Source organism: Pleurodeles waltl, chromosome 1_1, assembly GCF_031143425.1.
Source record: "Pleurodeles waltl isolate 20211129_DDA chromosome 1_1, aPleWal1.hap1.20221129, whole genome shotgun sequence".
Taxonomy (NCBI): Eukaryota; Metazoa; Chordata; class Amphibia; order Caudata; family Salamandridae; genus Pleurodeles; species Pleurodeles waltl.
Window position 1 is genome coordinate 504,354,510 of NC_090436.1, and position 16,428 is coordinate 504,370,937.

Genomic DNA, 16,428 nt, shown 5'->3' on the forward strand with positions numbered 1-16,428 from the left:
CACTCGAGAGTACTGTACATTTCAACACAAGTGCTCGAAGTGTTCCGGGCAACATCCTCTCATACACAGCTCTGGGCAACACAGCTCCGCCGGCTCCGGTTCGGCGCAAGGTCAAGCTTCCTGGAGCGGACAGCAGTCAGGGTCAGGAGGACGAGAGATGCAGAGATTTAGACAGGGCCCTACAGTAAAGGGCGCATACTCCGGTTAAGGTGGACAGACTAGCATTTTGGTTACAGGGTTATGACAGACCATTGGGCGTGGACATGCTAATTCGGGGATTTGCGCAGGGGTTCAAGTTGGGCTACACGGGTCCGCGGGAGCGGCGGTAGGTGGTTAATCTCCGTTTGGTGACAGGCAAAGAGGCAATAGTGTGGCACAAATTGGACAAAGAGGTGGCGGAATGTCGCATGGCTGGCCCTTTTATAGATTGGCAGATGCAGTACCTTATGGTGTCCCCGATGAGTGTGGTGTCCAAGTGGGAGGAAGGGTAATATTGGTTAATTTGCCACCTTTCATGGCAGGAGGGCACTTCAGTTAATTATTTTATCCCAACGGAAGTGACAAAGGTGTCCTATGTGTCGGTTGATGTGGCCATTGATATGGTGGAGGCCTTAGGGCCGAGAGTGTGGATGGCAAAGACCAATATCAAGTCGGCCTTTTGTTTGCTTCCGGTTCACCCTCGCGATTTTGAGTTGCTGAGAAATCAATTTCAAGGGTGCTGGTATGTGAAGAAGTCGCTCCCCATGGGTTCTAGTTCTTGCACCCTTTTTTAATGTTTCAGCACATGTCTGCAATGGATTTTCATGGAAGTGACGGACATGTCCACGTGACGCACTATCTAGACGACTTTTTCTTTGTGGCGACAGCGGATTCTCTGCAGTGCGCTGAGGTTTTCCAGCAGTTTCAAGAAGTCATGGGGGACCTTGGTGTGCCCTTTGCCCCTGTAAAGACAGTTGGGCCATGTACGACACTGACGTTTTTGGGCATTGTATTGGACACGGCAACAGCTCAACTGCCTGACAATAAGCGGGTGGGCATGATGCAGAAGATTTATGAGATGTTGAGAAAAAGTAAGCTAACAGCGAGTGAGGTGCGGGTACTGATGGGTCACCTTAACTTTGCATGCAGGTTGGTTCTTGCAGGGAGGACGTTTTGTCTTCGACTGACAATGGCATTAGCAGGGAATTTGTTGCCCCACCATCATGTGCGCCTCAAGGCGGGTGTGCGTGAGGACCTGTGTATGTGGGACACATTTCTGGAATCATTCAATGGTATACCGCTGAAGGCCTGGCAAGAGTGGGAGTGGGATGTCCAGATATTTTCAGATGCGGCAGGGGCTGCTGGTTTTGGAATTTATTGGCAGGGCAGGTGGTGTGTGGAAGAGTGGCCTCTGGAGTGGAAGAATGGTGGACGCAGCATAGCCTTTCTTGAGTTTTTCCCGTTGGTGGTAGCCATGTGTCTGTGGGGGATCGCTTTGCAGCATAAGCGGGTCTTGTTTTGGTTGGACAACTTGGTGGTGGTGCACTTGGTAAACAGGCAGTCGGCAAAGGAGGCTCAGGTACTTCAGTTGCTTTGGGCTTTTGTACTACAGTGCTTGAAGAATGACGTTTTGTTTTGGGCACATCATGCCCCAGGAGTGAACAATGACATTGCGGATGCTTTGTCTCGTTCACAGTGGGAGAGATTCCAAGGGTTAGTCACATGCACGTGCTTGTGCAGGACGGCAAGCCCTATGGAGAATAGGCACTCGAGGATGCTTCAGTATACACGAAGGCGTGGCAGGAGTTTTTAAGCTCTGGAGCTGGGAGGAGAGCAAGGCACGATGATACAGTTGAGGATGTTGTTCAGTTTATTATGGCATTGATACAGAGGACAGTTCAGGGTCGCCATAACAGGTAAGTTAGCGGCGCAGGGATTCATGGGGAAACTTTTCTGGGGCTACCAGTTGACGGCGGGTGAGCTTGGGCAGTGGATTTTGGAGGGATGGGTGAAGGAAGGGGGCAGAAGGGAGCGGGTGCGGCAACCGTTGTTGTTGCTGAAGGATTCGTCGGGTATCATGTTTTGACGCAAGAGAAGCACTCCTGTTTCAGACCCTTATGGCATGGTTGTTTTTTTGGACCCTCCACAGTTTGAGTTGCTGGGTTCTGGGTGGAAGTCGGGTATTACTTGGCAGGAGGAACATTTGGGAGGTGGGGGGGGGGGGGGTGACGACGATGTGAATTAGGAGTTCCAAAACCGATCAGAGGGGTTCTGGGGTTGTCGTATTTTTAAGACGCTATCCAGTGTCTTCGATTTGCCCCCTCACGCTAGGGCATCAGTGGAGGGTGGAAACTAGTGGTAGGTCGGGAGCGCTATTTCTTCATAGTGACGGGCGCGGGGTTATGTCATCCCAGCCGTTGGCAGCTATGCGAGAGGGGCTATCGGCAATCGGGCAGGACCCAAACCAGTTTGGAACCCACTCCTTTAGGATTGCGGTGGCTACAGAAGCGGGGCAGAAGGGTTGGAGCAAGGAGGAGCTCATGTCTTTGGGGAGTTAGAAGTCAGACTGTTTCAAAAGGTATGTGAGAGGGAGGGAGTTGGAAAGTGGGAATTGCTGATAATTTTTCTGTTTCTTCCCGCAGGTGTGGTGGCAGGCCCGGAGGCGGCTTTCATTACGATATGGGTCGTTGGACATTCGTTTATAAAATGGGCACAGTGCCAGGCACGACAGACGGTCATAGGAGAGAACTTGGGGTTTGATGTGGCTCTGTATCATGTGCGCTAGATTAGTAAAGGGGGTATGAAATGGGAGGAGCTCCTACCCTGTTTGCAAATGTCCGCTGGCGGGGGACATTGTCCGGATGTATTGTGTTTACATTTGTGGGAGAACGACTTGGTGGTGAAAACGGCCCTTGATCTTTTGAAGGTTATGAAGAGGGATCTGCAGGTAATTCTGTCTCAGTGGAGCAGCTGCCATGTGGTGTTTACGGGTTTTGTTCCGCGGCGGGTTTGGTGAGGAGCAAAAAAGCCGGGGGACATTGAGAAGGCTAGGAGGAAGCTTAATAAGGAAATTAAAGGTTTCTGTGTTGAGAAGGGCATGACATATATGGAACACACGGACCTGCATTTTGAGGATGTGGAATTTTTCAGAGGTGATGGGGTTTATTTATCCTTCATGGGAATGGAGTTCTATCTTTTGCAGTTAAAGGACACTTTGAAGGAGATGCTGTGAAAGATCTAGGCAAAAGGGGGGGGGGGCAGAAAAAGTCAGGCGGCTGACTTTTTCCAGTGGCGGAGGCGGAGAGAGCTTGCAGGCACCGAAATACGTACGGATGGTGAAGCTGGCAGGACAATTTTAGGAAGTGGGGGGGACAACAGCAAGTCGCAACGGACAGTAAGGAAGCTTGACTTTAGCATTCAGGATACTTGGCAAGGTAGATTGGCAGGTCCCATTAGGATCTGGGTAAGGAGGAGAAACAGGTCTGACAGGGAAATAGGTAAAACATGAGTCAGGATAAGGTTATAGGGAGGGGGAGGATAATTTGGATAGGTGTTTTCGATGTCTAGTGAGGTTTAGTTTTGTAAGGCAAAGGCCAAGGCTAATGATTTTAAGTACACCTGTTCCAATAAAGCGGCCTTTTCCACACAGCAACGGTGTTGTGTGGTGTTCCCTCTTCCCCTGTGGGGTCCGGGGGGCAATTGCCGAATAATGAGGTGTTCACCTCCCCCCCCCCCTGGGATTTTTGGGGAGGTTGGTACGGCCCACAAAGTAGTTGGGCTATTTGCGCTAGGTTTGGGCTTCGGGTGTGGGGTATATCAGGGGACATTTTGTTGGCTGGCTACCATTTTGTCAATAGGTGACACAGTGGCCGGTTTGGGTATTGGGGCATATCGGATTTTGCCGCCCTCCCGCCCAGGAGCTAGATTTCAGCAGATTTGAATATCTTATCTGATCATGTGGGACAGGGTGTTTAGGTGGAACTGGTGCACTTAGGGAGTTTGTTACTGTTGTTGATTGTCGCTTGGAGCAGGTGCTAGCAGAGGCGGAGAGAGTTTGCAGGCACTGAAATACATACAGATGGTGAAGCTGGCAGGACAATTTTAGTTAGTGGTGGGGGGGGGGGGACAGCAGCAGGTCGCCACGGACAGGAAGAAAGCTTGACATTAGAGTTCAGGATACTTGGCAAAGTAGATTGGCAGGTTCCATTAGGATCTGGGTAAGGAGAAGAAACAGGTCTGACAGGGAAATAGGTAAAACATGAGTGGAGAAAGAGAAGGCAGGATAAGGTTATGGGGAAGGGGGGACGACAGGGTAGGGGAGGGGGGGTAAGATAATTTGGATAGGTGTTTTCGATGTCTAGTGAGGTTTAGTTTTGTAAGGCAAAGGCCAAGGTTAATGATTGTAAGTGCACCTGTGCCAATAAAGCAGTCTTTTCCACACAGCAGTGGTGTCGTGGTGGTGTTCCTTTTTCCCCAATGCATACATGCGTATCGTGCTTTGATTACTGCAAATCGACACACGCCCTGATTTACTCTACGATATAAGAAATGTTCTTACGGGCGCTATTGTTTTTTTGCTTTTAGGGATTGAAAGATATAGTGCTAAATACAGCCTGGAGCAAGCCAAAGAACTGGATGCGCAATGGACCCCAGGTAAATTAAAAATGCCAGGTGTATACCAAATAGGCTTTAAGTGCTAAAAAGGTGTTTTGTGCACATGTAAGGCAAGGCATTTCTAACACTACACTAGTTAAAGAGCGAACTGTTTTTTCATGTAACACATTCGAGAACCATACTTGGGTTTCCTTGGTGCCAGTTATGGGATTTTTTCTGAGTTCTCTTTCAATAACGTATCTTGTTAACTGGAAATGAAACCAAATGGGCGTAAATGATTAAGGCATAATAAGATGCTTTAAGTGATCAGTAATTTATGTTTATGTAGACTTCTTTCTACGACTTTGTGTCTTATTAGGCTATGAAAACTGTAGATTTTATTTTTGGATGAGTAGTATATTATCAGTTTAGTTAAGATCAGTGAGCCATACACCTGTTTTCTCATCTTTTGTGGAATTTTCTGAACATAGAAAACACAATCCATTACTTGCTCCAATCATTAGAGGCACCTAATGCAATGAAGTTAGTAAAAGTAGGCATTTGCACGTCTCATGGGTATAATGAATTAGGTGTTTTGTTACCTAGTTTTGTAGTTCCCCCACATTTAAGACAAAATCTTGTAAGATGGCACATTGTTTGGTGAGTGCATTATTTTTCTCCATAGCTTGTCTGCGTGATTATGGTTAGGACTGTCATCAGTTTAACCTAAAATAGAAATTCGTAATTCAGAGGACTTTCAGCTCGCCTCCCACACAAGAATAATTTATCCTGGCTTTAGTTTTGGCTTTTGCAAGAAAGTATATGTAACTTATTACTGTTTTCTCAAAACAAAGCTTTACTAAACATTGATGAGGACATTTCATAATCACAGCACATGGACAACGGCGAAACATCAGCCCTCATCCTCCTGGACCTCTCCGCAGCCTTCGACACGGTCTGCCACCACACCCTACTAACACGCCTCCACGAAGCCGGAATACAAGAAAAAGCCCTCAACTGGATCTCCTCCTTCCTCTCAGGCAGAACCCAGAGAGTCCAACTCCCTCCCTTCCGCTCCGAAGCCACCAACCTCAAATGCGGCGTACCCCAAGGCTCCTCCTAAGCCAGACGCTGTTCAACGTCTACATGGCCCCCCTCGCACAACTGGCCCGTCAGCACAACCTCAACATTCTCTCCTACGCCGACGACACCCAGCCCATCCTCTCCCTCACCAAAGACCCACACACCGCCAAAGCCAACCTCCATAAAGGAATGAAGTCCATCGCCGAATGGATGAGAAAAAGCCGCCTGAAACTGAACTCCGACAAGACGGAGGTCCTCATCCTCGGATGCACCCCCTCGGCCTGGGACGACGCCTGGTGGCCCACCGCACTGGGACCTCCTCCAACACCAACCAACCACGCACGCAACCTGGGCTTTGTCCTCGACTCCGCCCTCACCATGTCCAAGCAGGTCAACGCAGTTTCCTCCTCCTGCTACAACACCCTCCACATGCTACGTAGAATCTACAAATGGATCCCGACGGAAACCAGAAAAATGGTGACCCAGGCCCTCGTCAGCAGTAGACTGGACTACGGCAACGCACTCTACACAGGCATCCCAGCTAAAGATATCCGACGCCTCCAATTCATCCAAAACACCTCCGCCCGACTGGTCCTCGACGTACCCCGCCAATGCCACATCTCCCACCACCTGAAGGACCTCCACTGGCTCCCCGTGGACAAGAGGATCACCTTCAAGCTCCTCACCCACGCTCACAAGGCACTCCAACGCCGGACCAGCCTACCTGAACTACAGACTCAACTTCTACGTCCCCTTCCGCCAACTCCACTCTGTCAACCTCGCCATCGTTCCCCGCTTCCAACGCAAGACCTCCGGCAGCAGATCCTTCTATCTCGCCGCCAAGACCTGGCACGCCCTCCCGACCGCCCTGCGACAGACCAGTAGCAGCAGCCCCCCCCCCCCCCCCCCCAGCGCCTTGAAACCCTAACGGGTACATAGCGCGCTCTATAAATATTGTGAATGATTGATTGATAATGATGTACCAACAAAGGTAGTTCCAGTTAACATGTAGCCTAAATGATAAAATACATATTTAAAGAGACCACTGCATTCCACAACTAGACCATCACAATTAGAAATTTCTACATGCTCGTACACATTATATTCATATTTACATGAGCCACTGGATACCTGGTATCCTTATTATTGCACTAGCAATAAGATAAAGTACAGAAGCCTTATGAAAGCTGCCGGGTTGGTCAGTGGTTTTAAGATCTCAATAGTCGATTGATAGATTTTTTTTTTTTTTTTATTACAAAATATAATCATTGCATCTACCAGAGATGCAATCATAAAAACAGGTGTTAAATTCCCAAAAGTCAGGATTGCTAATTCAAATCTAGTGTTACCTTGGTAGAATTAGAAGATGAAAGTTGAAAAGTCACTTAATCTAAACGTGAAGTGGAGTTAAAAAAATGTTTTTTTACCTTAAACATATGGAAACCAAGGAAAGTCTTTGATCGTTTGCAACCCTGAAACATTCATACGGGTTTGACAGTGAAGATTTTTTTAAATACATTTCTAAAACTAAAGATCACCATTACAAAACATCCTTCCATTATTCCAGTAATTGAGAAGTTGAAGTAAAATGGCCATGTAGTCTCCAAAACTTAGTGTTATTTAAAACCATTATCTGCTCTGTTAGTAACTAAACATAGAAAATGGTCTGCAGCATGGGCTGTGACTAATAAAGCTACCGTATCAGACTACTTGTGGTCTGAGATTTGGTTAAATACTTTCACCCAAAACATCGTCCCTAACTTAGTGCAGGCACAATACCTACTACTTCACAAGAATTTCTAGACCGTCAATAAATTGGCTAAATTAGAATTATTGACAGATAAAAGATGCTGGAACTTTAACACACATACTGGAGATTGGCCCATATGTTTTTGACTGCCAAATGTACACCAACAATTCTGGGACAAGATATACTCATACATTCAAGAAATACTGAATTTTATACCTCCAATGAACTTCACGTTTATGATTGTGGGTCCATTTATAGGTACAGATAGCACTACTTTAGACAATAATGACCCCTTTCTATTCTGTCTATGTTCACTCTAGTACATAAAATTATTTTAGGTAAATGGAAAGATCTCGAGAATACCTCAGACCATGAATGTAGGGATGGTTAAGATGCATCAGAGGAGCGGAGCATATTATGACAGAACAGTATCCTTGGATTTCAACAAACTTACCTAGTTGGGACAAACTTGATTTATACCTGGAGAAAACTAAACCCCCTCATAAGTAGTTAATACTATATTTCAGTCAGCGACACCAGTATTCAAACCCTGGAATACAGATATCTATATTCCCTTTTATATTTTCAGCACTGCTATAGTGGACATCAGGATTCTGTTACTGGTTAATTCGGGGTTGGATTTGATTTTACCCTTCTTTATTACTTCTCCTTTCTCCTTTTTCTTTCTTGCCTGTTTCATTTTTTTTGTATTCCCCAGTAATGGCTTTGGTGTAATTATATATTCTCTCAACTCAATTGTTGCAGTCACATGATCATATGAACCATGATCTCTGATACTCTTGTTCTAGATTTGTCCATATGCTATACCTTAACTGAATGACAGACTTGTAATGAAGCTTCACTGTGATGTACATTTTAAATAGGCATATTCTATTATTTTCGTTTTTCTTTGATATAAAAGCAACTAAAATAGTTCGGAAAAAAAAACCTGTACCGAATATAGTACTATCTTGAGTGCATTCTATCTGCAAACAGTCTGTCCTAGAAGTCCTGCCTTCATTTCTGCAGTTCCTAGTCAGCAGTCAGTCTAGGATTTCTTCCACAACAAGACCACTAAGCTCTTGAATCTTTTCCCTTGGGGAGCATTAACACCATGTCAAAGCAATGGCATTCCCCTTTTCTGGTTTTGAGCCACTGTTACAGTTCAAACTGGATTTCCTTGGTAACTCTATCTCATCACATCTGAAGGAGCTCCACTGGCTCCCCATTCACAAACGAGCACAATTCAAACTCCTCACCCACACTTTCAAGGCATTACTACATAACACAGTATACCTTAACAGTCACATCTGCTTTCACATACCTTCCAGACAGCGTCGCTCGTCCTGACCCCTACTTGTAGAAATGCCATGCATACAGAAAACCAGATGTGGTGGATGAGCTCTGTGAACCAACAACTGTCCAAACATACTGAAGAACATTCTTTGCTGAATGCCTATCAGTCTCGATTTAATTCCAAACTGAGCACGGAGGTTGTATTAGTTGCTTAGATGCAGGAGACTTGGTTGTCTTCATTCTATTTGTTCTCTATATAAGTGTTAAGAATATGTTTACAAATGGTTCTCATTTCTACGTAAACCCCACCTCCCCCTCACCCGAACCTGTTATTCTGACCCACTACCACTCAGCGTTCAAGTCCATCAGTTGTGGAGTCTTTCAAGACTCATGATTGAGCCCTGCGTTCTTCATCATTTCTGTGGCTCTACTTGATGCTCCTATTACATTTTTTGGCCTCAGTATTTGCTTTCATGTGGTGACACCTAAATCCTTTAAAGAATCACCTGAGATCTGGATCATCTTCAAGACCAGTTAAGTGTCTTTGTTCAATGGCTATCTGGATGAACTTCAACTCCCTTATGCAAAATTTGGTTAAGACAGAGGTTATTGTCTCCAGTAACCCTTCATTCTGGACTGTATATTGGTGTGCTGTTTGTCTAGGTGCTCATTGATTCCTACCCGCAGGGCACAGAATCTTGGCATCATTTTCAATGACAGACTCACTTTGGTGGCACACCTTGACAAGGTTACCTCCACTTGTTTTTTTATGCTTAAATAATTTTGTAAAATCACTCTTTTGATGCCAAGCTCCTCCAGAAAACTCTTGTCCAGGGCCTTATCTCCAGACTGGTTTATTGCAACCCTACGTTTGCAGGTTTGCCTGACTATTTTCTAAGTGAACTGCAACAATTCCAGAAAGCAGCCTCCCATCTTATCTTTGGCCTTGTCTGGTCATCTGATGTGGTTAACTTCACCACTTAATATAAATTCCAGCATTTTGTAGGAGATTTTACTTTTTTTTATTCAGGATATGACATGCCAGTGTTTTCATCATGTTCATATTTTTTAACATATTTTCCATTAAGTGCCAGTATTGAGCTTTGAGATGGCATGTTAGAATTATTTTCTTCTCAGGGTGCCAGAGAGCCAGCACGCAAGATGTCTGCACTTCAGTGAAGCTCTTGCCATACAGGACCACCCAAATATGCATGCCACCACCTGGAAACGTACTGCCCTTAGTATCTGAGGCTGAATTTGCCCCGAGCCTGCGGCCGATGTCCCTTGGCCTGCAAAGCTCTGCAGGAGGGAGGCAGTACTTTTGGCCCACAACCCCCATGGGGCATAGAAAGCCGCAGAGGGTGTTTCTGTGCTGGACGGTGTTCTCCTCCTCATGATAGGAACTGCTTCCCTGCCCCCCTTTTTTTGGTACTCAAGACATTCCTAGGCCCAATGTGTGGCCTCCCTCCTGCGCTCTCGGTGGGTTGAAGAGGAATACCAACTTGAGGTGGGGAGCACTGAGCTGTTAAAGGAGGGCATCAGCATAACACTATGGGGGAACAAGATGGAAAGTAGCCCAAGTGCCTCTTGGCAGGCCTTGGATTTGAGCATACAGGACACGGACATGAAAACCCTCCTAAAGGTATGCAGGCAAGCTTTAGCTACCATCAATGGCAAAATGGATCCTACGACAGTGTGGCTGGATGCAGTCATGCACAAGATAAACAAAAATTACAGTCAAATGAAAGAGGCCTAAGAGGACTTCTGCAGTGGAAGACGACTTGGTGGTAAAAGGTAGAAGATGCATATCTTGGAAAAGATTTGCCATCAAGAATAAGAACATAGAGATAAGGTTGCGGCGCAACGACATTCTCATTTTGGAAGTGCTGGAGTCTGCAAACACTGGTAGACCAGAGGACTATGTGGAGAAGCTGCTGGTGACAGTGTTTGGAATTGACGCCTTCTCTTGTCTGCCAGTGTAGTAATATAGTAGTTGTGGTAAGACGTACATTATTGCTGATGCTATCTTCCCTGTGAGGGCCAGTGGAAGAGATTGCCAGAATTGAGCTTGGGCCTTAATACTGGCTAGAGTTTTGTGGTTGTTTCCCTCATACAAGTCAGCAGGGGGCTGATAGAGGCGGGCACCTAAGTAATGCGTCGCTCACACTTGCCATGATATGCGGGTGTCCCTCAGTCGCAACTCGAGGCGCGGTTGGTCAGGGCAAAGAGGGTAAGTGGATTATTTTGACTAGTTAACTCGTAGCCCTGCTGCCGAGGCGACGTCCGACAGGGTAGTCTGGAGAGGCGGAAGGTCCATTGCAGCGCCTTGTGTATATATAGAAGTGGGTTGTCTGCGTAAAGTGAAGATTGTGCATGTTTAATCGGTCAGCAGTATGCCCCAGTCATCGCCCTCCTCACAAAGGCAGATGCAAAGATGCTCCATCGTGAGGGTGGATAGGAGTGAGACGGAGCATCCCTGCCTTGTGCCTCGTTTGGGGAAGGGTGCCGGCCAGGCAAACTTGGGATATAGGATTAGTATACAATAGCTGGGGGTATGTTAACAATTTTGGTCCTGTCCCCATGCGGATAAGCACTGCAAATAAGTAATGCCATGCTAGGGAATCAAATGCCTTTTCCAATCAAGGATAATACATGCCAGTCTCGGAAGCTGGCCTTGCACTTGGTCCTGGATATGGAAAAGCCATTGAATTTTCTGAGAGGTGCTAGGACCTGGCACAAAATCATTTTGATCAATGTGAATAAGGGATGGTAGGATTTGGGCATATCAGACTGCTAGGATCCTCCCAAAGGTCTTATAGTCTGCTCCTAAGATAGCTATAGGCTTATAAGAGCCTAATCTCATGGATTCTTTGTCCGGCCGGGGGAGGGAGGTCAGAAGGTACTCCCACAGGAAATGCAGTAATTCACCCATGCTGAGGGCAGCCGCAAACATGGCTGAGAGGCGAGGAGTTAGTTGTGATGAGAAGGCGCTACGGTATTCTAGTGGGATGCCGTTTTACTATGTGCAAGGTCCTGTATTGTCTGCTTTGTCAGCATCAGTGATTGGTAATTCCAGGGACTCTGAGTGATGTGGGGATAGTTGGGATGGGAATGTCAGGAAGGCCCAAAGAGGGATGGCGTAACTGGCAATAAAGCGCGTTAGATAGTGGAGTAATAGTCGAAGAAGGCCTACAGGATAGCTGCTTGCTGGTATAGCGTGGTATCATTGGGGGTCACTATTTCAGTGATTGGGAGAGTGAATGTCTCACGGTGGATAAGCCAGGCAAGGAGTCTGCTAGTTTTGTCGCTTAGGCGATGAAGTTATAGCATCTCAGGTCCTCTAGGAGATTGGCATAGTCAGACTTTGCTTTTGTAAGTCTTGCAGGTAATGTCGGGTCTGTAATCGGTTCCTTGTTCAATGAAGTCAGTTTGCGCGATACCTGTTCTATTTCCCTCTTTAAGGTCCTGCGGACACCCATGATATTCTGAATGCAGACTCCCCTTGTAACCTCCTTAAAAGCGTCCCGCTCTAACGTCCTCACAGAGGTTGTGCTGTTGTTTTCAGAGAAGTAGTGCTGAATGTGGTCTGCCTGTTCTGCTTTGAGGACCGAGTTTTTTAGACAGTCCTTTGGTAACTTCCATGTGGATAACAGTGGACAAGGAGGTGCCCAGCGAATATCCATGGTGTCCGCATCCGGATCAGAGATCACTCGGCCCAGGTAGTCAGAATGTTGAGCCAGGTGTAGTAGGGGCAGTGAACAAAGAAAGCGATCTAGTCTAGCGGTACAGAGTAAAAGGAGTGTATATGAATCCCAGGGTGAAGTGAATGCAATACGTCCGTTAATGACCAATGTTGAAGCCATGCCGGGAATCACTCCATCTGCACTTGCGGCATCACGCCAGACAGTGGGACCTGTCTAGAGTAAGGTTTAGGGCACTGTTGAAGTCTCCCCCTAATATCAAGGGTACGCCCCAGAATGCACCTTGATTGTCATTTGGAGTTTAAATGCTCCCTACGTGAAGCAGTTGTCATCGAGTCGCCCTTCAATGAGATCATACTGGCCTTCGCTGTCAATTGTCATACTAATTTCTTGAAAGGGAACCCCCGGTTGATCCCGCCCCTGGTGTATGCCAAGTAGGTTGTGGCATAAACATGACCCCTCCAGCGCTTGCGCAGGTCCTCCAGCTCGTCAGCCGTGAGATGTGTCTTGTAAAAGCGCTACTTGTGCTCACTGCCTTCTAATGTAGGAGTAAACCGCATAGCATTTGCGGGCTGTGTGCATGCCGCCGACTTTAAGCGTATGGAGCTGGCTATCCGTTGGGTAAGTCCTGGTGGTGTGTAGTGGGTAGGTGGGTGAAGCAGTGTATCTCTATGAGGTGGTACATGGGCAGCCGTGCTAAGTTCTGCCCAGCCATCATCCTGGCCCGGTAGTGGGTGTTGTAGAGAGGAGGGTCAGGCAAGGGGGTTGCAAGAACTGGGTGAGTAATACAAGGGGTCCATCACAATGGTGTGGTGGGTGTAAACGGTGTTTGTGACTGAAAGAGGTATCTGTCTGGCCCATATCATGTAGGAGAAACTGTGTTCACCCACCCCTGGGGGTGGGGTGGGAAACAGTGTGCGCCCGGGGTAATTGTTCCCTCTTATCTCCCGATGCCCATCTTTAGTGTTCTTGGGAATGATTGTGGAGTCCTGTTTGGGGCTCAGGTGTTTCATAAGTGTGTATGTTCCTAGGGCAGCAATACTGTGTTGCATGGCAATTGCACAGGAGTGCGTTAAGGGGAGAGCCCCACGAGGGGGGTCACCGCCAATGATGTGGTTGTTTAAAGTGCAGAGGGGATAATTGAGTGTGTTCCGTTTGTGGTGTGACTAATTGGGGGGAGTTGGTGTCTTAGTCAGAGGAGAAGTGTAGTCCTTGGTGGTCATAGTGGAGCCAAGATTGGCTGCGGCCTGTAAGACTTGTATGCGAGCTGTGATGATTTGCTCCAAGTTTGGTGGGGATGTGGTTACTGGGTGGGAAGCTGTCTTCTGCCATGGTTTCCCGTGTCTGCGGCTTTGACTACCAAGGGTTGGCTGCTTGGATTTGTTACATGGGAGCAGCTTGCCTTCCTGGCGCTGGTCTGCCTAATCCCAGCTTCTTTTGGGTCAGTAAAGAATAAGGTGGTGTCTTCAGACATTATTTTAAGGTGGGTTGGATATAACAATGAGTATTGTACGCCTAGTTGGCAGAGTTTCTTTTTCCCTTCCAAGAAGGAGGAGCACCGTGACTGGGCCGCTCAAGTGTAATCGGGGAATAACATGGTCACCTTATCTTCGACGTGCAGGAGTCCGTCTCATCTGGCGGTTCGGAGGATTGTGTCTCGATCCTTGAAGTGTAGTAGCTTGGCCAACATGGGGCGGAAGGGTGTGGGGACTCACCTGTGGTGGTTGCCGCAACCTGGTGTGCTCGTTCTAGTAATTAAAATGGTGAGAGTTCCGCGGAAGGTGTAAAATTCTTGAACCAGGTTTCTAAGTAGACAAGGGCGTCTGAGCCCTTGATTCCCTCTGGTAAACCAAGGATGCGAATGTTGCTCCTCTGAGAGTGTCCTTCTAGGGCATCTGTCCTGATCTCGAGGTGTCTGACTTGATCGTGTAGGTTTTGTATTGCTGTCTGGTACGCAGTTGAGATAAACTGTAGGGGTGCAATAGCCTTTTCGCTCTTCACCGCCTTGTCTGCAAGTTTCCAATGGTCGTCTCACAGGTAACTGATTTCCGCCGCCAGGGAAACAAAACAGGTCTCCTTGGTGACTTGGGAGTGTTCTGTTGTTGCCAACATGCGGTTCAGCTTGTCAGAGTTTGAAAGTGTGCTTGCTGGATAGTGGGTGTCTGAAATTGTTGACAGTGAGTCTGGTGGTGTCCGAGGGCATGTTGTTGCATTGGAGCGGAGCCTGCCCATTTTCCCCATTTCCCCCCCTCCCATGGCCCCCCTATTGCATCCCCTGTCAAACGGTTAGGTGAGGTGTCTGGGGCGGCAGCGTGGGATGCTCTGTTTCTCTTTAGTGGCTGGGGGGGGAAGGGGAATATTGTAGTAACTGGGTGTGTCTTGATTGTCAGCTTAGATCCAGGTGCGCTCCCCATGCAACTTGAATTTGATGCCGAACCATGGTGGGGGGGGCGCCCTGGGCCTAGTGTACTTGCGGATGCTGCAAGGTCTATGTAGCTAACTTACCCCCGCACCTCAATTTTGGCATCGATCGGGAGGGAGGGATGGAGATATAGGAATGCAGAGTATAGACGTGCCCCACCTAGGGGGTAGCAGTCTGGTTCTGAGAAGGGTCCATCCTTCTGTCGCCCTCTGTTCCTGTTGTACACCAGGAGGCTCTCCCCAACAGGTCCCAGCTGGAGGTATGTGTGGTAGGAGCCGGCCTGTCTGGGTAGTTGTGGTGGCTCCCAGGTTGCTACTCAGGTCACCACTCTTCTGCTGGCATGTGCCAGTGCGCCTAGTGACTGTCTGCTGTGTGCATGCTGAGTGGGCCTATAGGACCTGTTGTTGAACCTCCCTGCGTGCTCTGAATTAGGTGCTGAGGCGGGGCTCCCAGTGGTCGCAGTGCAAGGCGGCCTCCCTCGGTCACTGGACATCCGGGCGCTGCTGCAGCAGAAGTGCCACCGCAATTGCCCCCCTCCTCCCCCAAGGCCCCTGTGAAGAGCCCTGCTCTGTCTAGGCATCCACCTGTTCTGCTCCCCTTGTGGGAAGTCTTGCTGAGGTCCTCAGGCACCAGGCCCAGCGCAGGCGTCACCCACGGGGCCCTCTAGACGCGGCCCTGCCACCACTTTATTATCTCAGTTTGTGGTCACAGCGCTCACGGTGCCCAGGGAGTGGTTGTGGTACCCCCAAGGATTGATGACAATTTGTTGGGCTCTGTAGCGGATGTGTCCTCCAACTTGGCTAGCTTAGCCACACCCCCACACGCTACCTCTCATGGCGGTCTCTGAGGGACATACCTTTACATTGGAAATAGGCACACTGTGCTCCTACTTTTGTGTTTGTTTTTTTAAAATTCATGGTTTACTGGGAATATTTTCAGGGGAGGGTTTCTAACCTGGGTAGGATTGGAGGGTAGAGCTTGGGGATGTTGTTTGCATGCAAGAAGAATATTTGCTTAAATAGCACCTTGGGGGAGACACAGCTTTATCAGTGGGGTGTGACAGGCATAGGCAGAAGTGTGAATGGCTGCCCATTGGGTCTGTTTTGTATGCCTGGATCTGCTAAATGTAATATGGTTTTGTTCTTCTTAGTTTACACTCCACCTCCATGAGCTATGTATCATAATAATGCTGCCATGTACTTATTTTCACTTTTGGCCTTCAAGGACGATACAACTTGGTAATTCTGTAACGTACTTCTCATCAAGTTATTACAATTTTAACATATGAAATAAATATTAATTTTCTTCTCTTGGTTTGAGAATTGTTGCTTCAGTCCACTTAGCACCATGTTAGGCACCATGGTTCACATTCATGTGGTGTTTATAATACATTATTTCCTGGCTTCGTAATTCTTACAATGGGAATGTAATGCCATATTTGTAACAAACCCACTTCTCGGTGAGTATCTTATGTAGTTATCTGTTCTCTACACTAATACAGAACCCATCTTTAATTTATCTTATACAGACTGGAGACGTCTTCCCAGAGAACTAAAACCAAGGAAAAAGATAACCAAAAAAGGTAATTATTAAGAAATGTAAAA

General features: G+C 47.4%; 1 protein-coding gene across 2 annotated transcripts in view; it reads left to right on the forward strand.

Annotated features, from left to right (window-relative positions):
• The window catches only part of POLR3G (RNA polymerase III subunit G), a 278,324-nt gene that overhangs the window by 138,309 nt on the left and 123,587 nt on the right, over positions 1 to 16,428 (forward strand). For both annotated transcript variants that reach the window (XM_069225191.1, XM_069225202.1), the window contains exons 4-5: positions 4,564 to 4,632; positions 16,353 to 16,406. In XM_069225191.1, coding sequence (XP_069081292.1) covers positions 4,564 to 4,632; positions 16,353 to 16,406 — 123 coding nt within the window. The remainder of the gene's footprint in view (positions 1 to 4,563; positions 4,633 to 16,352; positions 16,407 to 16,428) is intronic.